Here is a 24,906-nt window from a genome sequence, read left to right as displayed (position 1 = left end):
CCCCTTGGTGAACACCTAGCCAAGATAGACATCTTTAACAACAAAAGTTCACGACTACCTCTTGAGGTGACCCAGGACATTTTTACAGTGCTCTGACAATTAAAATACCCTCTGTCATTCTCACCATTGCTATTTCTAACTGCTGGAATTTCACAGGAAAGTTTAACCATAAACTTCTCTGCCTAAAAGCTCTTTGAAAAATAATTCTGTTTATAGTAGCATCAAGCAGAATAAAACACTTAGGAAAAAAAGTCAGGAAGGCAAAAGACTTACACATTGAAAACTATAAAACCCTGTTGAAAGAAATTAGACACCAATAAATGGAAACATGTCTTGTGTTTCATGGATTAAAAGACAATGTTGTTAAGATGTCAATACTACCCAGAGATTTACAGATTTGATGCAGTCCCTAACCAAATCCTGGTGATGTTTTTGTAGAAGTATAAAAATCCATCTTAAAATTCATGTGGAATTTCAAAGGACCCCAAATGACCAAAAAGAAAAAAAAAACTTACAAAAGCAAAGCAAAGTTGGAGGTCTCACACCTCCTGATTTCAAACCATACTGTAAAGCTGCAGCAATCAAAACAGTATAGTACTGGCATGGAGACAGACATACAGATCCGTGGAATAGAACTGAGTCTAGAAATAATCTCATACATCTGTGATCAACTTAGGAGGCAACTGAGGAGTCAACACGGGTGCCAAGACCATTCAGTGGAGGGAAGAATTGTCTTTTCAACAAATAATTCAGAAACAACTGGACAGACAAGTGCAAAATGATGAAGTCAGACCCTTAACACCATCTACAACAAATACCTTAAAATGGATCAAAGACCTAAACATGAGACCTAAACCTATAAAACTCTTAGAAGAAAATGTAAAGGGAAAATTATATTGAATTTGGCAATAATTTCTCAGATGTAATAACAAAAGCACAGACAATGACAGACAGACAATTTGAACTACATTAAAGTTAAATGCTTTAATTAAGACACTGTCAACAGTGGTAAGGCAACCCACACAATAGGAGAAAATGTATATAAATTATATATCTGATAAGGAGTTAATATCAAGAACATAAAAAAGAATTTCTACAACTGAACAGAAAAAAAAAACAATGAAAAATGGACAAAGGACTTAGATATTACTCCAGAGAAGATATACAAACACCAAAAAAACATGAAAAAAAAAAGAAAAGATGCTCTGCATCACTAATCATAGGGAAATGCAAATCAAAACCACAAAACATTACTTCACACCCATCAGGCTAGCTATTATTAAAACAAACCAACACAAGAAGCAACAAACAGGAAATAACAAGTGTTGGTAAAGACGAGGGAAATTGGAACCTTTGAGCACTGTTGGTAAGAATATAAACTGTAGGAGCCACATTGGAAAACAGTACGGTGTTTCCTTAAAAAAATTAAAAATAGAATTACCATGTAATCCTGCAATTTCACTTCTAAGTATATACTTGAAAGAATTGAAAGCAGAATCTGAAAAAATTATTTGTATACCAATGTTTGCAGCAGCATTACTCACAATAGCCAAAAGGTGGAAACAACCCAAGTGCCCACCAATAGATGAATGAATAAACAGAATGTGTTACATACACACAACAGATTATTCAGCCTTTAAAAAGAAGGAAATTCTGAGACATGCCACAATGTGAGTGAATCTCCAGGACATTCTGTTAAGTGAAATAAGCCAGTAACACAAGGACAGACAATGTTGATTCCACTTAAATGAGATATCTAGATTGATCAAATTCATAGAGACAGAAAATGGAATGGTTTCCAGGAGACGGAGGGGAAGGAAGAGTGGAGAGTTTTTGTCTAATGAATACAGAATTTGAGTTTTGGAAGATTAAAAGAATTGTGGAGATGGATAGTGGTAATATACATCATCCTGCTGAACTCTACACTTAAAAATGGTTAAAATGCAAACTTTATGTTATAAATATTTACCACAATTTTTTTACTTGAAAAAAATCCTCAAATAAATGAAGGCCACCAACATGGCCTCACAAAGGAATCTCACAGCCATCGCCTTCTGCTGTTCATCCTATTACATAAAGTCCAGTCATCCTCAGGTCACTCTCCTCTGAATATCCTTCAGCTACCTGCCTATAACCCATTTAGTCCATGGGCCATAGACCTCGGCATGACAATGACCAGCTGGCTAAGAAGAGAAAAAGCCAAGACTTCCCTGGTGGTCCAGTGGTTAAGACTCTGTGCTCCCAATGAAGAGGGGCTGGGTTTGACCCCAGTCTAGGAACTAGGTCCCACATACCACAGAAAAGATCCCGCATGCAGCAACGAAGATTCTGAGTGCTACAAGTAAGGCTCAGCACGGTGAAAAAAAAGGAAAAAACCCACTAGCTCCTACACTTCTGTTACTAGACTATTATTACTACAGCCAGAGACCTACTAGTTGATTGTCACGTTGTTAATTCCTATAGCGTTAACTGCCCAACTACTAAAGTCTATGTGCTTTTCTAATGTGCCACCACTAAAAACCTTTTGTCAGTTAAACTCTTTCAGTGATTAAAAAGAAAAACAAATACATGAAATCTGTGCAAAAAACTTAAGCAAAAACAAGATATGTATTGGTTCATGTAAATGTTCCCAAAATGGTGCTGGCTTAAGGTATGGCTTGATTCAGGGATTTAAACAATGTCACCAGGTATCAATTATTTTCTTCTCTTAGAGCTCTGCTCTTCTCTTGTCTTCATTCTTAGGCCCTCCATCCATGAGATGTCCCCCATAGCTCCTGGCTTCAGGGGTGGTAGAACAAAACTTGCTCCCAGCAATCCCAAAATATCCCACGGGCTTTCATGGGCTCTGACTGGGGCACAGCCCTGAACCAGTCTCTGTGGCCAGGATAGTGCTGGTGTTGATTGGCTTAGTTCAGTCCCATGTGCCAGCCCTGAGCAACTGGTTAACTCCATGGGCTGAAAGAGGAGAGGAGATAGTCCATAGAGGATAATAAGGTTAAGGTCACCAGCAGGGTATGTTGAGGAACAAAAACTACAAGTTCGGGCTTCCCTTGCAGTCTGCTGGTTAAGAATCCCCCTTGGAATACAGGGAAGACGGATTTGTTCCCTTGTCTGGGAACATGCTTCGGGACAACTGGGCCCATGTGCCACAACTACCGAACCTGCACTCTAGAACCCACAAGCTGCAAATGCTGAGCCCCCAGGCAGCAGCTAACTGAAACCCTTATGGCTAGAGCCCGTGCTGTACAAGAGAATCCACTGCAATGAGAAGCCCGCGCACTACAACTGGAGAGTAGCCCCTGCTCTCTGCAGCTAGAGAAAGCCCTCGCACGGCAGTGAAGACCCAGGGCAGCCAAAAATTAACAACAACAAAAAAAAACACTACAGGCTCAAAGTGAAAGTGTTAGTCACTCAGTAGTGTCAGACTCTTTGCAACCCCATGGACTGTAGCCCACCAGGCTCCTCCGTCCTTGGGATTTTCCAGGCAAAAATACTGAAGTGGGTTGCCATTTCCTTCTCCAGGGTATCTTCCCGACCCAGGGATCGAACCTGGGTCTCCCAAATTGCAGGCAGATTCTTTACCATCTGAGCCACCAGACAGGTTCAACTACCATTCAGTTAGTTCAACCGAATATTTTATGGACTAAAAGATATTACCTTTAGTTTATCTCTATTAAACACAATGTTGTTAGAATCCTTCTGGTAAATTATTTGGAATTCTATTCTATCAAGCAATGCATTCTTTGTTTCTCTCAGCTGTGTGTACATAACAGTGTGATGAATGTGCCTTACAGATTTTATTACACTCAGTGATGAGTACACATTTATGTATCACATTTATACATGTGATATAAACAGGTTATAAACACCATGTATCTCAGGCCACCACCATGACCTTCCTTTTGAAGTGACATCTCCAGCATCTTTGGTATCAAGTCGTACAACCTGACACCAGGCCCATCTTTATGCTTAAGTGTTGGCCCTGTTTCTTGTGTCCAAAGATATTATGAACGATCCTCACATAATGTCTGTGCTCCTGGGAGGGCTTCTAGTAGAGAGTGAATGTTCTATGCAATCTATGCATCCTTCATCTAGCCATCATCAGAAAGACCTTTTTCTTTACATCCTCCAGATTCCAAATGTTCTTGAAACATTCACACTCTCAAGAAAAAGCAGTAACAGTAGTAGTAGCCGAGTATATACAGCATTTACAACACACTATGCCCTGTTCTTGGAGAAGGCAATGGCAACCCACTCCAGTACTCTTGCCCGGAAAATCCCATGGACAGAGGAGCCTCGTAGGCTGCAATCCATGGGGTCACGACTTCACTTTCACTTTTCACTTTCATGCATTGGAGGAGGAAATGGCAACCCACTCCAGTGTTCTTGCCTGGAGAATCCCAGGGATGGGGGAGCCTGGTGGGCTGCCGTCTATGGGGTCACACAGAGTTGGACACGACTGAAGTGACTTAGCAGCATGCCCTGTTCTAAAAGCATATAGGGTTAAATATTAACTCATTTATTCCTCACAGCAACCTTATGAGGTACATGGTTATTATCATCATCATCTCCATCTTGAAAACAAGGAAACTAAGACCCAGAGAGTGTAACTGGCCCAAATTTACACAGCTGGTTAGTACAAACCAGGAATTGAACCCCACTGTTGCAGATCCAGAGTCCTTACACTTACACAGAAGTGGCACTTGCCTTTCACATCCGTCACCACTCAGTCCTAGGCTTCAGTCAAATGTGAGTTGGCTTTGAAAGCAGCTCCTACAGTAACAAATCTGCCATGGTTAAATTAGGGAGCAGCTACTCACTTCACAAGGCAGTTTGTTGTCGCAAGTGAATCATTTTCAGTGACAAGCTTCTCCTGGAACAGGTCACCTGGTTAAAAAGTCATTAGTGACTTCCCAGAAGTACTGGGACAAGGAAACCAAGCCAAAGGTTTAGGACCACTGCCAGCTAAAGATCCATTAGAACTATAAAGTGTCTCTAGCATAACGTCCACATTAGTAGAAAAACACAATTTTAAGAACTTTTCTAATACATGTATATTTTCCCTGAACCATGACCACGTGTGGGAGATATGAAGTAGGGGGCCTCGGCACAGCACTTCACAAGAGGTGTCCTCATAAACAAAACTTCTCTCTCAGCCCTTCCATTGCTTCCCTGGGGTCACGACCCACAGTTCTCTTGTCACTTTTGGCAATACTATTAGTTGGTTCAAACATGCAAAAAGGTATAATCCAAGTGGCTAAGAAGAGGAGGAGAAAGAGACGGGGCATTTCCTCTTGCCCTCCCCTAGTACAGAGTCTAGCAGCAGCTGCTTCTCTTTCAGCAGGAGGGTCCTTTCCCCAGAACCAGACTTCACTGGGCTCACAGGTAAAGAATCTGCCTGCTAGCTCAGGGGATGCAAGAGATGAGGTTCAGTCCCTGAATCAGGAAGATCCTTTGGAGGACAAAGTGACAACCTACTCCAGTATTCTTGCCTGGAAAACTCCCTGGAGAGAGGAGCCTGGCGGGCTACAGTCCATGGGACCACAAAGAATTGGACACAACCGGGCAACTGAGCACACATCAAATTCAAAGGAGATGCATATAGCTCTGTTTCTGTTAATTAAAAAACTTTTATTAGAATACAATTGCTTTACAATATTGTGTAAGTTTCTTCTATACAGCAGAGTGAATCAGCTATATGCATACATATATCCCCTCTTTTGTGGATTCCCTCCCCATTTAGGTCACCACAGAGCACTGAGTACAGTTCCCTGTGCTCTACAGTAGGTTCTCATCTCATTAGTTATCCATTTTATACATAGCATCAATAGTGTATACGTGTGAATCTCAATCTCCCCATTCATCCTCCACCCCCCCTCCCCATTGGTGTCTGTACATTTGCTCCCTATGTTTGTGTGACGTAGCTCTGTTTCTTTTGGATTCACCATGTCATGAAACCCCAGATGGTTCAAATGAAGGGCTTTTGTGAAGGGACTGCATGCAGAGATGAGGCAGGATAGAAAAGACAATGTTTGTTACCACTGGGAGCCCAGTGAGGTCTGGTTCTGGGGAAAGGACCCTCCTGCGGAAAGAGAAGCAGCTGCTGCCAAACTCTGTACTAGGGGAAGGCAAGAGGAGATGCCCGATCTCTTTCTCCTCCTCTTCTCCTGCCATTGCCGCCCCTGGACACTGAGGGCCAGGAGGCCTGGGTGATGTGCTCAGTAATGTTAGCTCGCAGGATTCAGAGCAAGAAGAAAGGGTAGAGAGCCCATCTAGAGGGCAGAGAATAAGGAGCACATTATCTCCTTCAAAGGTGGGTAAACTGAATCACTGAAAAGGAAAGTAACATATTTCAGATCAAAAAGGGAAACCCAGACCCAAGATAAAGGCTCCACTTTCCAATCTGTTCTCACTGGTTTCAAGTAGTCTGAATGCTTGGAGAGAATCATTAAATCTCAGAGGACAGCTATTCCCTCAAGCTCCTCCCCATATATGATGACGTTACAAGGCAGCCCACTGGGGCCCACCATTCTTCAGAAGTAGTTAAGTTGTGTGTGATCAGTATGACTCAGCCTTCTGCCTAGATTCGCCAGAGAGATTTTCATGAATCACTTGTGTGGGTGACCCCCTGGGTGCTGTTACTCTTTCAGTGAATTCTCTCCACATACTAAGTTTGTCTCTGTTTGATTCATGAAGGTGATTCATCTGAAGAAGTTGACCTGACCATGGTTTATCAGGCAGCGTCTAATGGAGATGTCAGTGCTCTGACTGCTGTGATTCGGGAAGACCCTTCCATCCTAGAATGCTGTGACAGTGAAGGTGAGCTATTTATTCATTTTGGATCCTACAGAATATCCTGATCTGTCCTTTCAGAAATGGCCTCCAGAGGTGAGCAATGTTAATAAAATGATATTTGAAAGGCTACTTTGATACTGAAGGGTCAAGGAATATCCTGCCTGTAACCATGTACAGTTCCCTCAGTATTTCATTTAATGAGAATCATGAACACAAATCTTCAAACTCTTTTATATCACCTCTTCTCATAAAGCTGTTCAGTCTGAGTTTGTTTTCAGCTTCTTTGTATGAGTGACAAAAGTAGATAGGCCAAGTAGATGACATTAGAAGAAGTATATGAAAAGAAGAGGCTATTTTTGGTAGCAGTGGATGTTAGGGAAAGTGTGATTATTAAAGCCAGAGAGCTAGGATTTCTGCTTCTGGGAAGACGGGGCAGAAGTAGGACTTTTTTTTAATTCTTTCTGCTAAATACAACTAAAAATCCTGAATATTGTATATAGCATAAACATAAGAACACTCTGGAAGGTAGAGAGAAAATAACAGACTAGCTAGGACCTTGAGACCCAAGGAATGACACAGTGGTGAGTTTCCTGGGCTTCCTTTTTGCCCCAAATTTCCAAGACTTAGAACTGAAGAAGCTGACAATGTAGAAATGTCAATGGACAGAGAGCAAAAAAGCCCCCAACAAAAGCCTGCCCTCTAGTCAAAGAACCAAGAAAGGGATCACATAGCAAGACAGAAAACAAAATTTTAGACAATAATGAGTCTACTCCACCAAACACTCCCACCAACCTCAACCCCATTCATTCTAGCAAAGACCAAGCTGGGAGCCTGCACCTCCACCTTCACCTGGTAATGAAGTCCCCACGTTGCCAACACTGAGGCAGTGTCAGGGGATTCCTTCTTCAGAATTAGGACTCTCACCACCACCCAGTAATGAAGAGTCTTCTCCCTTAGATGTCAATTAAGGCTAAGTAAGGGACTTAGACCTCTAATCTTACCTGGCACTACTGAGGTGGTGTCCCCCCTTCATTTCCCCTCTGGAGCAGTATCAGGAAAAAACAGCTAAAATAGAGGATTTAAGCAAGACTTAGGCAGCTCATAATGCAATACTCCAAATGTCCAAGTTTCAAAGAAAATCACTTGACATACCAAGTATCAATAAGACCTCAAACTAAATGGAAAAAAACAATCAATAGATGCCAACACTGAGATGACAGATGTTAGAATTATCTGGCAAAGATTTTCAAGTAACCATGGAAAAATGCTTTAACAAGCAATTACAAGTATGCTTGAAACAAACAAACAAACAAAAAATAGAAAGGCTCAGCAAAGAAATAACAGATATAAAGAAGAATCAAATGGAAAATTTTTAAACTGAAAAATACAATAATTACAATTAAAAAGTTAATGGCTAAGCTCAGCAGCAGAATGAGGAAGCAGAGGAAAGGATCAGTGAAGTTGAAAATAGAACAATAGCAATGAGGCAATCTGAACAACTGAAAGAAAAAAGAGTTAAAAGATGAAGAGGAAGACTAAGAAGAAGAAAGAGGAAGAGAAGAAAAACAAAAAGGAGGAGGAGAGGAAGAGGTGGCAGCCTCAAGGACCTATAGAACTATAACAAAGAATTTATCATTGGTTTCTCTATCCTAGTATTTCTGGGAAGTAATTAATCCTTTTTAACCAGTTGACTTGTCCTAAGAGGAGCTTAGAATTCCCTTATCATGACAAAAAAATGTTTTGTAAAGTGTATGGTTGCTCCCTAATTTATCCATGGTAGTTTTTTCATTCATTTGTTTTTTAAAGAAGAATTACTTATACATCTGCTTTGGGGTTAGAAGTTGGAAATGAGAGAAAATAGAGAAAACCAATGAACCAAGAAACTAATTCTTTGAAGAGGTCAATAAAGCTTATAAACCTCTACCAATAAGGACAAAAAAGAAAATGAAAGAGATCCAAGTTATTACTATCAGGAATAACCCTGCCAAAAAAAAAAAACGAATAACCCTGCAGACATTTAAAGGATAATAAGAAAATATAGCAAACAGCTCTACACATGTAATTTGACTATTTAGATGAAATGGAGCAATTCCTCAAAAAAGATAAATGACCACAGTTCGCCCAATAGGACATTATTTGAATAGTTCTATAACTATGAAGGAACTTAAATTCATAATTTTAAAATTCCCAGAAAAAGACATCATCAGGCCTAGATGATTTCACTGGAGACTTTGAGAAACTTTTAAGTAAAATTAACACCAACTCTACACAGTCTCTTTCAGAAGAGGAGGAAACTTTTCTGAGTTATGATTATGAAACTAATATTACTCTGATATCAACAAATGACAAAGATGATATAAAAAATAAACCTATAGACCAATACTCCACATGAATACAGATATAGACAGACATCCTTAGCAAAATATCAGCAAATAGGGATTTTTCTAATGGTCCAGTGGTTAAGACTCTGCACTTCCAATGCAGGGGGCACAAGTTCAATCCCTGATTGGGGAACTAAGATTCTACATGCAGTGAGGTACAGCCAAAAAATAAAAAGTAAATAAAAAATTTTAAAAACCAGCAAACAGAATCCAGTAATATATAAAAAAGAATTATATACCATGACCAAATGTGGCTTGTTCTAGGAATGTAAGTCCATTTCAACCCTTGAAAATTTAGGCTTTCCTGGTGGCTCAGTAGTAAAGAATCTGCCTGCCAGTGCAGGAGACATGGGTTCGATCCCTGGTCCAAGAAGATCCCACATCCTATGGAACAACTAAGCCCATGCACCACAACTGTTGAGCCTGTGCTCTAGAGCAGCAGCAAGAGAAGCCACTGCAATGAGAAGCCAGTGCACTCCACCTAGAGAATAGCCCCCTCTTGCCACAACTGGAGAAAAGCCCATGCAGCAGTGAAGACCCAGCATAGTCAAAAATCAGTTCAGTTCAGTTGCTCAGTCGTGTCCGACTCTTTGCAACCCCATGAATCACAGCACACCAGGCCTCCCTGTTCATCACCAACTCCCGGAGTTCACTCAGACTCAAGTCCATTGAGTCAGTGATGCCATCCAGCCATCTCATCCTCTGTCATCCCCTCTCCTTCTGCCCTCTATCCCTCCCAGCATCAGAGTCTTTTCCAATGAGTCAACTCTTCACATAAGGTGGCCAAAGTACTGGAGTTTCAGCTTTAGCATCATTCCTTCCAAAGAAATCCCAGGGCTTATCTCCTTCAGAATGGACTGGTTGGATCTCCTTGCAGTCCAAGGGACTCTCAAGAGTCTTCTCCAACACCACAGTTCAAAAGCATCAATTCTTCGGCACTCAGCTTTCTTCACAGTCCAACTCTCACATCCATACATGACCACAGGAAAAACCATAGCCTTGACTAGATGGACCTTTGCTGGCAAAGTAATGTCTCTGCTTTTGAATATGCTGTCTAAGTTGGTCATAACTTTCCTTCCAAGGAGTAAGCGTCTCTTAATTTCATGGCTGCAATCACCATCTGCAGTGATTCTGGAGCCCAAAAAAATAAAGTCTGACATTGTTTCCACTGTTTCCCCATCTATTTCCCATGAAGTGATGGGACCAGATGCCATGATCTTCGTTTTCTGAATGTTGAGCTTTAAGCCAACTTTTTCACTCTCCACTTTCACTTTCATCAAGAGGCTTTTGAGTTCCTCTTCACTTTCTGCCATAAGGGTGGTGTCATCTGCATATCTGAGGTTATTGATATTTCTCCCGGCAATCTTGATTCCAGCTTGTGCTTCTTCCAGCCCAGCGTTTCTCATGATGTACTCTGCATACAAGTTAAATAAGCAGGGTGACAATATACAGCCTTGATGTACTCCTTTTCCTATTTGGAACCAGTCTGTTGTTCCATGTCCAGTTCTAACTGTTACTTCCTGACCTTAAAAAAAAAAAAAAAAAAAACTTGAAAAATTAAGCAATGTATCATTTTAACCAGCTAAGAAGAAAACCCACGTGATCATATCAATTGATGCAGAAAAAGCATTTGACAAAATTTAGCACACATTCATTATTAAAAACTCTCAGAAAGATAGGAGTGGAGGGGATCTTCCTCAATTTGATAGATAGTATCTACAAAAAACACTAGAGCTAACATTTTACTTACTGGTGAAAGACTGAATGCTTTACCCCTGAGATGGGCAACAAAGCAAAAAAGTTCATTCTTTCTCATATTCAACATAGCCCTGGGAGTTCTAGCCAGTGCAAAAAAGCAAGAAAAGAAAAAAAAAAAAAAAAAAGCATACATATTGAAAAAGAAAACTGTTCCTTTCTTTGCACAACTTGATTGTCTACATAGAAAATACTAAAAAACCTATCAAAAACTCAAACTAATGAGTTGAGCAAGGTCCCAGGATACAAAATCAATATACAAAACCAAATTTATTTCTATTAATATATACTAGAATATATACTAGAAATGAACACATGGACATCAACATTAAAACCACAATACCAAGTAAAACCACTCAATAAAAAATATTTTAGGTGTGAATAAAACAAAATACAGACACCCCAAACTCAGCAATTTAAACAAGATGAAGAGACAGAGGAATAGCCAGCAGATAAAGGAACAGGATAAATGCCCACCAAACCAAACAAAAGAGGAAGAGATAGGGAATCTACCTGATAAAGAATTCCAAATAATGATAGTAAAATTGATCCAAAATCTTGAAATTAAAATGGAATCACAGATAAATAGCGTGGAGACAAGGATTGAGAAGATGCAAGAAAGGTTTAATAAGGACCTAGAAGAAATAAAAAAGAGTCAATATATAATGAATAATGCAATAAATGAAATTAAAAACACTCTGGAGGCAACAAATAGTAGAATAACAGAGGCAGAAGATAGGATTAGTGAATTAGAAGACAGAATGGTAGAAATAAATGAATCAGAGAAAATAAAAGAAAAACGAATTAAAAGAAATGAGGACAATCTCAGAGACCTCCAGGACAATATTAAACGCTACAACATTCGAATCATAGGGGTTCCAGAAGAAGAAGACAAAAAGAAAGACCATGAGAAAATACTTGAGGAGATAATAGTTGAAAACTTCCCTAAACTGGGGAAGGAAATAATCACCCAAGTCCAAGAAACCCAGAGAATCCCAAACAGGATAAACCCAAGGTGAAACACCCCAAGACACATATTAATCAAATTAACAAAGATCAAACACAAAGAACAAATATTAAAAGCAGCAAGGGAAAAACAACAAATAACACACAAGGGAATTCCCATAAGGATAACAGCTGATCTTTCAATAGAAACTCTTCAAGCCAGGAGGGAATGGCAAGACATACTTAAAATGATGAAAGAAAATAACCTACAGCCCAGATTATTGTACCCAGCAAGGATTTCATTCAAGTATGAAGGAGAAATCAAAAGCTTCTCAGACAAGCAAAAGCTGAGAGAATTCTGCACCACCAAACCAGCTCTCCAACAAATACTAAAGGATATTCTCTAGACAGGAAACACAAAAATGGTGTATAAATTCGAACCCAAAACAATAAAGTAAATGGCAACGGGATCATACTTATCAGTAATTACCTTAAACGTAAATGGGTTGAATGCCCCAACCAAAAGACAAAGACTGGCTGAATGGATACAAAAACAAGACCCCTACATATGTTGTCTACAGGAGACCCACCTCAAAACAGGGGACACATACAGACTGAAAGTGAAGGGCTGGAAAAAGATATTCCATGCAAATAGGGACCAAAAGAAAGCAGGAGTAGCAATACTCATATCAGATAAAATAGACTTTAAAACAAAGGCTGTGAAAAGAGACAAAGAAGGTCACTACATAATGATCAAAGGATCAATCCAAGAAGAAGATATAACAATTATAAATATATATGCACCCAACACAGGAGCACCACAGTATGTAAGACAAATGCTAACAAGTATGAAAGGAGAAATTAACAATAACACAATAATAGTGGGAGACTTTAATACCCCACTCACACCTATGGATAGATCAACTAAACAGAAAATTAACAAGGAAACACAAACTTTAAATGATACAATAGACCAGTTAGACCTAATTGATATCTATAGGACATTTCATCCCAAAACAATGAATTTCACCTTTTTCTCAAGCGCACATGGAACCTTCTCCAGGATAGACCACATCCTGGGCCATAAAGCTAGCCTTGGTAAATTCAAAAAAATAGAAATCATTCCAAGCATCTTTTCTGACCATAATGCAGTAAGATTAGATCTCAATTACAGGAGAAAAACTATTAAAAATTCCAACATATGGAGGCTGAACAACACGCTGCTGAATAACCAACAAATCACAGAAGAAATCAAAAAAGAAATCAAAATTTGCATAGAAATGAATGAAAATGAAAACACAACAACCCAAAACCTGTGGGACACAGTAAAAGCAGTCCTAAGGGGAAAGTTCATAGCAATACAGGCACACCTCAAGAAACAAGAAAAAAGTCAAATAAATAACCTAACTCTACACCTAAAGCAACTAGAAAAGGAAGAAATGAAGAACCTCAGGGTTAGTAGAAGGAAAGAAATCTTAAAAATTACAGCAGAAATAAATGCAAAAGAAACAAAAGAGACCATAGCAAAAATCAACAAAGCCAAAAACTGGTTCTTTGAAAGGATAAATAAAATTGACAAACCATTAGCCAGACTCATCAAGAAACAAAGGGAGAAAAATCAAATCAATAAAATTAGAAACGAAAATGGAGAGATCACAACAGACAACACAGAAATACAAAGGATCATAAGAGACAATTATCAACAATTATATGCCAATAAAATGGACAACGAGGAAGAAATGGACAAATTCTTAGAAAAGTACAACTTTCCAAAACTCGACCAGGAAGAAATAGAAAACCTTAACAGACCCATCACAAGCACAGAAATAGAAACTGTAATCAAAAATCTTCCAGCAAACAAAAGCCCAGGTCCAGACGGCTTCACAGCTGAATTCTACCAAAAATTTAGAGAAGAGCTAACACCTATCCTGCTCAAACTCTTCCAGAAAATTGCAGAGGAAGGTAAACTTCCAAACTCATTCTATGAGGCCACCATCACCCTAATACCAAAACCTGACAAAGATCCCACAAAAAAAGAAAACTACAGGCCAATATCACTGATGAACATAGATGCAAAAATCCTAAACAAAATTCTAGCAATCAGAATCCAACAACACATTAAAAAGATCATACACCATGACCAAGTGGGCTTTATCCCAGGGATGCAAGGATTCTTCAATATCCGCAAATCAATCAATGTAATACACCACATTAACAAATTGAAAAATAAAAACCATATGATTATCTCAATAGATGCAGAGAAAGCCTTTGACAAAATTCAACATCCATTTATGATAAAAACTCTCCAGAAAGCAGGAATAGAAGGAACATACCTCAACATAATAAAAGCTATATATGACAAACCCACAGCGAACATTATCCTCAATGGTGAAAAATTGAAAGCATTTCCTCTAAAGTCAGGAACAAGACAAGGGTGCCCACTTTCACCATTACTATTCAACATAGTTTTGGAAGTTTTGGCCACAGCAATCAGAGCAGAAAAAGAAATAAAAGGAATCCAAATTGGAAAAGAAGAAGTAAAACTCTCACTATTTGCAGATGACACGATCCTCTACATAGAAAACCCTAAAGACTCCACCAGAAAATTACTAGAACTAATCAATGATTATAGTAAAGTTGCAGGATATAAAATCAACACACAGAAATCCCTTGCATTCCTATACACTAATAATGAGAAAACAGAAAGAGAAATTAAGGAAACAATTCCATTCACCATTGCAACGAAAAGAATAAAATACTTAGGAATATATCTACCTAAAGAAACTAAAGACCTATATATAGAAAACTATAAAACACTGGTGAAAGAAATCAAAGAGGACACTAATAGATGGAGAAATATACCATGTTCATGGATTGGAAGAATCAATATAGTGAAAATGAGTATACTACCCAAAGCAATTTATAGATTCAATGCAATCCCTATCAAACTACCAACAGTATTCTTCACAGAGCTAGAACAAATAATTTCACAATTTGTATGGAAATACAAAAAACCTCGAATAGCCAAAGCGATCTTGAGAAAGAAAAATGGAACTGGAGGAATCAACCTACCTGACTTCAGGCTCTACTACAAAGCCACAGTTATCAAGACAGTATGGTACTGGCACAAAGACAGAAATATAGATCAATGGAACAAAATAGAAAGCCCAGAGATAAATCCATGCACATATGGACACCTTATCTTTGACAAAGGAGGCAAGAATATACAATGGATTAAAGACAATCTCTTTAACAAGTGGTGCTGGGAAATCTGGTCAACCACTTGTAAAAGAATGAAACTAGAACACTTTCTAACACCATATACAAAAATAAACTCAAAATGGATTAAAGATCTCAACGTAAGACCAGAAACTATAAAACTCCTAGAGGAGAACATAGGCAAAACACTCTCTGACATACATCACAGCAGGATCCTCTATGACCCACCTCCCAGAATATTGGAAATAACAGCAAAAATAAACAAATGGGACCTAATTAACCTTAAAAGCTTCTGCACATCAAAGGAAACTATTAGCAAGGTGAAAAGACAGCCTTCAGAATGGGAGAAAATAATAGCAAATGAAGCAACTGACAAACAACTAATCTCAAAAATATACAAGCAACTCCTACAGCTCAACTCCAGAAAAATAAATGACCCAATCAAAAAATGGGCCAAAGAACTAAATAGACATTTCTCCAAAGAAGACATACAGATGGCTAACAAACACATGAAAAGATGCTCAACATCACTCATTATCAGAGAAATGCAAATCAAAACCACTATGAGGTACCATTTCACACCAGTCAGAATGGCTGTGATCCAAAAGTCTACAAATAATAAATGCTGGAGAGGGTGTGGAGAAAAGGGAACCCTCTTACACTGTTGGTGGGAATGCAAACTAGTACAGCCACTATGGAGAACAGTGTGGAGATTCCTTAAAAAACTGGAAATAGAACTGCCTTATGATCCAGCAATCCCACTGCTGGGCATACACACTGAGGAAACCAGAAGGGAAAGAGACACATGCACCCCAATGTTCATCGCAGCACTGTTTATAATAGCCAGGACATGGAAGCAACCTAGATGTCCATCAGCAGATGAATGGATAAGAAAGCTGTGGTACATATACACAATGGAGTATTACTCAGCCATTAAAAAGAATACATTTGAATCAGTTCTAATGAGGTGGATGAAACTGGAGCCTATTATACAGAGTGAAGTAAGCCAGAAGGACAAACACCAATACAGTATACTAACGCATATATATGGAATTTAGAAAGATGGTAACGATAACCCTGTATACGAGACAGCAAAAGAGACACTGACGTATAGAACAGTCTTATGGACTTTGTGGGAGAGGGAGAGGGTGGGAAGATTTGGGAGAATGGCATTGAAACATGTAAAATATCATGTATGAAACGAGATGCCAGTCCAGGTTCAATGCACGATACTGGATGCTTGGGGCTAGTGCACTGGGACGACCCAGAGGGATGGTATGGGGAGGGAGGAGGGAGGAGGGTTCAGGATGGGGAAACAAAAAAAATTAAAAAAATTAAAAAAATAAAAGAAAAAAAAAGAAGAAAAAAAAAAAAACAAAATACATTCAAGACTTACGTACTCTAAACTATAAAATGCTTATGAAAGAAATTAAAGATCTAAAATAAATGGAGAGATCATGTTCATGGATTAGAAGATTCAATATAGTAAACATGAAATGCTCCCCAAATTCATATACAAGTTTAATGCAATTTCTATCAAACTCAAGTAAGACATCTTTTGTGGATATAGACAAAATTATCTAAAATTTATATAGAAAGCAAAGAAACTAAGAGAGTTAAAACAATTTTGAAAAAGAAGAATGAAGTAGGGGAGTATTCAGTTCAGTCGCTCAGTTGTGTCTGACTCTTTGCGACCCCATGGACTGCAGCACGCCAGGCTTCCCTGTCCATCACCAACTCCTGGAGCTTACTCAGACTCATGTCCATTGAGTCGGTGATGCCATCCAACCATCTCATCTTCTGTCGTCCCCTTCTCCTCCTGCCCTCAATCTTTCCCAGCATCAGAGTATTTTCAAATAAGTCAGTTCTTTGCATCAGGTGGCCAAAGCTTTGGAGTTTCAGCTTCAGTATCAGTCCTTCCAATGAACACCCAGGACTGATCTCCTTTAGAATGGACTGGTTGGATCTCCTTTCAGTCCAAGGGATGCTCAAGAGTCTTCTCCAACACCACAGTTCAAAGGCATCAATTCTTCGGTGCTCAGCTTTCTTTATAGTCCAACTCTCTCATCCATACATGACCACTGGAAAAACCTTGTCTTTGACTAGACGGACCTTTGTTGGAGAAGTAATGTCTCTGCTTTTTAATATGCTGCCTAGGTTCATCATAACTTTTCTTCCAAGGAGCGAGCATCTTTTAATTTCGTGACTTCAGTCACCATCTGCAGTGATTTTGTATCACTAATCACCTCCAATAAGTGTGTGCTGTACCTGTCTGCCTAGTTGGCATTGCTTTCTAAAGATACTTCCAGATTCTGCATTGTTCAAACCAACTCAGGTTTAACCCTGCCTGTTATGTCCCAAATTATGCTGATTCCCAAGGTAGTAATAAACAAACTTTATCATCTGCACAAAATGTTTTAATCAAGCAATTACAGCAAGATTACAAAAGATTTAATAGGGTCTAAAAATACATAATTTATATTAGGCTGGCTAAAAAGTTCCTTCAGTTTTTAAATAAAAACTCTCTTATGTATTTTCTGCTGACTAATTCCAGACACTTTTCATCAAGTGCTGTTTTCAGTCGGTCTATCTGAGAGCAATAGAAAGTGAAAGTCAAGTCATTCAGTCATGTCCAACTCTTTGCAACCCCATGGAATGTAGCCTACCAGGCTCCTCAGTCCATGGAATTTTCCAGGCAAGAGTACTGGAGTGGGTTGCCATTTCCTTCTCCAGGAGATCTTGCCGACCCAGGGATCAAACCCAGATCTCCCATATTGCAGGCAGACACTTTACCATCTGAGCCACCAGGGAAGCCCTGGGAGCATTAGTTGGAATTAATTGTTTGGTTTTTCCAGGAGCTCATAATAGAGGACGTCCTTCCTATCCCACCGTATACATGTCACCTTCTTTGGATGAAGACTGGCCTGTGGTGTGGTTGGTGGTGGTTCATTTCACTTGTCCCATAATCTTTTATGTTCCCACATTATTGTACAGAATCCACTTGTCATTACCCATCACAATTTGCTTCAAAAACAAAATGTTTTTGTTATGTTTAAGTAGAGAATCACATGCAGAAATATGGTCAAAAGTGTTTTTTTTGCTTAACTTATGTGGAATCCAAACATCATAGTGATTAACATAACCAAGCAGGTGCAAATGATTTTCCATACTTGATTTGGATATTTTGATATATCAGCTACCTTCTGTGTGGTATAATGTTGATAGTTCTCAGTTAATGTCTTGGTTTGATCGTTATCAGCTTCAACTGGTCTACCCAACTGTGGAACATCATACAGCAAGAAATCTCCAGCATGAAACTTCACAAAATACTTTTGACATGTTTGATCAGTCACAGCACCTTTCCCATACACTGCACAAATCTTTTTTTGAGTTTCAGTTGCGCTTTTATCTTTGTTGAAATAATAAAGCATAATATGCTGAAAATGTTTTTTTCTTCCATCTTCAATATTAAAATAGCTACAAAAATTCACCAATTTTGATAATTTTTTTAAATGCACGCTGATGTGACAGCTATCACAGTACAACCAAACAATTTGTTTAGAATGAAGTTAGAAACAAGTAAGCACTACTAGAGACAGCTTATAGAAAAAAAAAAAAAAACTTTTGGCCAACCCAATATAAATGCAGCAAGAATCATCATCTCTCTTCAACTCAACAGCTGAATTTGTGTTGAGGGTAGTTCATCTGCAAAGAGCATAATAAATGAACAGGCAAATAAAGTTGACTCATAAATTTCACAAGCCAAACATTTTTAAAAGCTGTTGAAATGTCTCATTCCAGGATGTACACCCTTAATGCATGCGGTTTCTGGACGTCAAGTGGACACAGTGAAGCTGCTGTTGAAGATGGGAGCCAATATTAACACACAGGACGCTTACGGCCGCACGAGTCTCTGCCTGGCAACCTATCTGGTACCAACTGTATCTGTGGCGGGTGTGAAGGAGTGGGGTGGACTAGATGTGTTGTTACGGGGCCCCCACTTGCAGAAGAGTGATCTTCAATTTGTGCAGCTGGTCAATAGAAATAGAAGTTAAGAAATTTTGCCTTAATCATCTCCAGCATTTATATAATCACTTAGAATTGGTAACATGGATTTAAGTCATTTTGGATCTTCCTAATAAGCCTCTAGGAGCTTCCCTGGTGGCTCAGTGGTAAAAAAAAAAAAAAAAATCCGCCTGTCAATGCAGGAGATGCAGGATCGATCCATGGGTAGGGAAGATCCCCTGGAGAAGCAAATGGCAACCCACTCCAGTATTCTTGCCTAGAGAATCCCATGGACAGAGGAGCCTGACAGGTGACAGGCTATAGTCCATGGGGTTGCAAAAGAGTCAGACGTGACTAAGCAACTAAACAACGACAACAAGCAAACAGAATACACTGAAATCAAGGCACACATCTTCTAAAATTCAAAATTTCACATTTCTTGGGCTAGATAGCCACTTAAGAGACAGGGAAGAAGTTCTCTAGATCACGGTGAGGTGAGCAGTGAGCTTAGCGAGTTGCCACCGTTGCATACTACTCTTTCTGGGAACGCATTCTACAGGGTTGCATAGGATAGTATGCCTGCATGACAGCACGGCATTATCCTCTACTGTTGACACCACCTCTGTTGGAAGCCCAAGGCAGGGCCCCTCACTGGCTCTTCTGAGTTTCCCTGGAGGTGAGAATAGACAGCGTCTTAGCGATTACACTGTGAAGCCCGCCACTCTCTCTGGCAATGTTTGAATTAAAGTATTAAAGAGAAATTTGACAAAGGGAACATTCAGAAATTGTCTCAGTCACAGAGTCAAACTCAATATACAAATAAACTTACCATAGAGGTGTAGTCCTAGGCAAATTTCTTCACCTCTTTACACCTCTTTCCTCATTTGTAAAATGTAGTAAAAATAATACCCTAAGTTGGTCACAACTGAAGGAGAACCACATGCAGTCACCCAGCACATAGTAGTACAAAACCCAGTTTTTTGGTTCTAAATAATGACCGTGAGATTCAGATGTAGTCAATAGTTCTCTGATTTCTTTTCTGAGGAAGAAAAAAAGAAAACCACATACATAGTTCCACGGACTGTTGCAAAATGATAAAAATGCTTAAAATCCTCCTCCATCAGAAGATTTGTTTTTCAAAAGCTATAAAACTTTGGCAACTCTAAAATTTGGCAACCCTGAAATTTGTCCAGTATGCTTTTCTTTTGGTCTCCTGCTCATGTTTTTCCTTTTAATCAGAGAACTTGATGATTTAGGCATTAGGAATTAAAACCAGATTTAATATCTTAGTAAACTATGACTCAAGACTGAAAACTATTTGCCTCTATTTAACACTCAGATATTATTGGTCAGGTCTACAAAGCCATATTCAATCTTAGAACCTATGAATTTTACTGTGTTTTGTTGAAAGTTTTTTTTCTAGACTTTTCAGAACTGAAAGGTCTTATCATTAGCTTTCTTTGTTTTCCATGCATTTAGTAACATTTTTATTACTACCAGTATTGCAAGGGAAAATATTCAGTAATCTTTCTCTTGTTACTGGGTAATCTTGAGGCTTAACTATACAAGAATGGAATAAAGCAGGGAAAGAAATAGAGTTTTATTATATTATTATTCATAATCATAACTGAATTTACTTATAAGCTTATTCATTATTAGGTGAGAAACCCAAGTGATTCTGGATGAATGTTGGAGGTAGTCTCCTTGGCATGTGAGCCAAGCTCAGTTATCAGCAGGGTTGGGACAGTTACTTAAAGTATTAATGAACAGAAAGGAAGGACTAGCCTGCAGTTATATTTTCCCTTTGAAATCAGAGGGAGAGTGGAGAAATGACCCAATTTTAAGTGCTAACCAAGGAGGAGTCAAGCATCAAGATGTGGCAATATCAGGTCTCAATCCGGTGAATTTGTAGGCAACAGAGAGTTCACAGGAGAGGTCTTGGGGAATTCAGAGGTGGATAAAACAACATTGGGAACACATAAGAGGGTGCTGGTAATAGATCCATATTCGAGAGCAGAAAGGGCAGTCAGTGGCTGACAGGGCCCGAGCCATTGGAGTAGAGCTCAGTTTAGAATTCTAGGGATCAGAAAAGAGACTGACTAGAGTAACAAAGATATTATCTTTGGGGTTTCTAGAAAGAGAACTTGGAAAAGAGGATGAAGGGCCATATTTCAGATATAGGTGAACTGAGGCATAGAGTGAAGTCTGGGACATAAAGACTTAGGGACTTCTGTAGTGGTCCAGTGGTTAAGAATCCTCCTGCCAAATCAGGGGACACAGATTCAATCCCTGGTATGGGAAGATTCCACGTGCTGATGGGCAACTAAGCCCATGCACCACAACTGCTGAGTCCAAGCTCCACCACTGCTGAAGCCCTCCCACTCTGGACCCCATGCTCCACAGCAAGAGAAGCCACCTCACTGAGAAGCCTGCACACTGTAGCTAGAGAGTAGCCCCACTCGCTGCAACTAGAGAAGCCCTTGTGCAGCAACAGAGACCCAGGGAAGCCAAAAATAAATACATTAAATTAAATAATGACATAGGAGCCCAGTTTTGAAATCGGACAATGGCATCCAGTTTTGGAATTAGCATGATTTGAAGTTAAGCCCAAAAGGGTCTAGAGTTGACTAATCATCCTCATCACTTGCCACCTTTGCCTCTGGAAACTGAGTATAAAAGGGGAATGAATCTCAGCGAGTGGCCCTAGAATTGGGGAGACAGAGGCAGAAGACTCTAGGGTCCATCTGCCCCAGACGTCCTCCAGAAAACTCAAGAATCCACACCTCAAGACCTTCAGTCCTCTGCTGTCTGAATGGGAGGTATGGGCCTTAACCAACCACTTCAGGTCAAATAGAATATGTTTTTAGCCAAACCAAAAGAAGAGAGGGAAAGAAAACTGGAGAAAGTTTGTTGGACTCTGTTACTATGTCATGCCGGATTGTGTTATATAACATTGCTTTTGCTCTTCCAGGGATGGCTGGAAGGCTGTGTGAGTCTACTCAGAAATGGTGCCAAGCACAATATCCCAGATAAAAATGGCCGTCTGCCACTGCACGCTGCCACCGCTGAGCCTGACGTGAGGTACGTCTGTAGCCAGGTTCACACGACGTTCAAACTGGGATGCATCCAAGTTGGATTAGAGGCTCACCTAATCCAACCCTTGTAGCAAATAAAAACAAAATCTATCCATTTCTTTGGCATTTGCAGCACACAGGACCACATCTCAGTGAATCAAAATAGCCTGGAATAATCTCAACTCTAATATCACTCTCAATTTGACTTTGATAAAACCCTTTTCTCCTAGTCTCTGATTTAATAAGAAATGCTATGTGTCACCATCTGAATTTGTATATTCATTCACTCAGTCAGCCAATGATTAATTCAATATTTATTGCATGCTTAGAGTGATTATTATGGACCAAGCATTGCTCTAGGCCCTAGATTCCCACTTGAGCAAGACAGTGGCTCTGACTTCACAGATCTTACTTTTGGGTGAAGGAGTTAAGTGACACACTAGCAAACAAATAAATAGTATAATTTCAAGTAGTGATGAGGGCTATGATGGAAATCAAACAAGGTAAGAGAACATTACTGCCTGAACTCAGAGTCATGCCAACATTTAAGGGCGGTGTCAGCTACAAATTGGCACTTGTCACTGGCACTTGCCATCTATCTCTGGGTATTTCCCAACTGGCACTAGTGATAAAGAATCCACCTGCCAATGTAGGAGATGCAAAAGATGAGGGTTTTATCCCTAGGTCAGGAATATCCCCTGGAGTAGGAAATGGCAACTCGCTTCAGTATTCTTGCCTAGAAAATTCCATGGACAGAGGAGCCTGGTGGGCTACAATCCATGGGGTCACAAAGAGTTGGACATGACTGAGTAACTGAGCACACATCTACCTCTATAAAGATTAAATCATGTGCTGCTATAGCTGCTGATTTTCAAATCCCAACCCCACCCCTCTCCCACCCACCCCTTACCTCCCCACAACCAGGAAAGGAGTTCAGGAGTCCAGAGCAGAAATGAGACATGTTGTGCTCAGGGGAAAACTGACAGAACAGGTCTTCAGATGGTTAGATATTTTCAGGAGCCAATGTTATGAGCCCAGTTCTTATATCTTCTCATATCTAGAAAAGCACTAAAATCCTCCATGGCGATGACTGCTCCTTGTGACTAGCAAAAGCTTCATGAGACTGGAATAAACCTTCTGGAAAAATGAGCACTGGACTGCATATATTCCCCCCTCCCCAAAATCTTGTATATACGCTGACCTTCCCTGCTTCTTTTCTGGAGTAGTTTCTCAGAGCTACCTGAGTTCTCCCCAGCTGCAGTCCTCATTTGGCCCCCAAATAAAACTTAATTCACAAGTCTCATGTTGTGCATTTTTTTAAGTTAACAGCTGGAAGGAGGCAAAGATCCAGCAAAGGAGACTGAGAGGGCAGGGGGGAACCAGTGGGTTAGCAGGAAAACCAGGAGTGTGTGATCCTGGAGGCCATGCAAAGGAAAGTCCTCACATAGTTACTTTCTTGTAAGATGATTGTGCAACAAAGGAAAAAGCTTTGCCGGACAGTCCTCTGTACTGAGTGGCCTGGATCCCCAATCTTTCAAAAGCCCCTCCTAGCAGCTTGATAACAAAGTTTCCCAGTATGGAATCAGCAACACTCCAGGCAGTTCCTGAACCTTTGCTGACAGAGCAGATCTCTGACAGGAATTTCATATCCCAGAGCTAGGCAGTAGGCCAGCATCGCAGGGGCTGCCTTCTGCTGTCTCCTCCACACCCTGTGTCCAGAAGTAAATTGAAGCCTGTGGGGGTTGAGGAGACCAAGGCCCCTTCCAGGTTGAGAGGTGACAGGGTTTCTTCATTTCAGTCTGGTTTACACTAAAGTAAGAGGACTTGGGAAATTCCAGGACTATTCCCAACCAAGTCTTGCCTCTTATTATCATTGGATCATATCCAGCAATAATAAAAAACTAAGATTTACTCAAAGCCCAACAAAACAAGGAAGTTTAGAGAAGAAACAGCAAGGCCAGAGCTAACAATCTGTGGACATCAGAAAAAGATGACTACCTTTTGATGAAAAAAGAATGACTTTACCAGACAACCCACAAAAATATTTAGTCACAAAAAAACTGTTTTCCCAAGAGTGTGTGTGTTAATCACATCTGCAACCCCGTGGACTGTAGACTGCCAGGCTCCTCTGTCAATGGGATTTTTCAGGCAAGAATACTGGATTGTGTAGCCATTCCCTTCTCCAGGGGATATTTCCCAAGCAGGGATTGAACCCCGGGTCTCCTGCATTGCAAGCAGATTCTTTACCATCTGAGCCATCATTTTAAAGACTACTCTGCATTGCTTTACTCCACTTAGGTGCCTTTTACCTATCTCACTCAGAGCAGTCATTTCAAAATCTACATAACTAATTTTGGAAAATGAACACCTGCTTTAGTTATGGTAATCATAGCTGTTGTAAAAAATAAAACCCAAGTCTTCAGTATATATATATATATATATATATATATATATATATATATATATATTTTTTTTTTTTTTTGGCTGTGCTGGGTCTCTATTGTTGCACATTAACTTTCTCTAGTTGAGGTGAGCAGGGACTACACTCTAGTTGCGGTTCAGGGCTTGTTATCATAGTGGTTCCTCTTGTTTCGGAGGATAAGCTCTAAGGTATAGGCTCAGTAGTTGTGGCTCATGGGCTTAGTTGCTCTGTGATATGTGGAATGTTCCTGGACCAGAGATCGAACCCATGTCCCCTGCTTTGGCAGGTGGATTCTTAACCGCTAGACCAC

General features: G+C 39.8%; 1 protein-coding gene across 5 annotated transcripts in view; it reads left to right on the top strand.

Annotated features, from left to right (window-relative positions):
* Positions 1–24,906, top strand: part of ANKRD55 (ankyrin repeat domain 55) — a 180,835-nt gene that overhangs the window by 91,159 nt on the left and 64,770 nt on the right. For all 5 annotated transcript variants that reach the window (XM_086361784.1, XM_086361785.1, XM_086361782.1 and 2 more), the window contains exons 3-5: positions 6,697–6,819; positions 18,897–19,027; positions 22,072–22,181. In XM_086361784.1, the coding sequence (XP_086217910.1) occupies positions 6,697–6,819; positions 18,897–19,027; positions 22,072–22,181 (364 nt within the window). The remainder of the gene's footprint in view (positions 1–6,696; positions 6,820–18,896; positions 19,028–22,071; positions 22,182–24,906) is intronic.

This window comes from Bos grunniens, chromosome 20, assembly GCF_055505025.1.
Source record: "Bos grunniens cultivar Pamir isolate PY7600 chromosome 20, Bosgru_T2T1.0, whole genome shotgun sequence".
NCBI lineage: Eukaryota > Metazoa > Chordata > Mammalia > Artiodactyla > Bovidae > Bos > Bos grunniens.
This window is presented reverse-complemented; position numbering and strand designations above follow the sequence as displayed.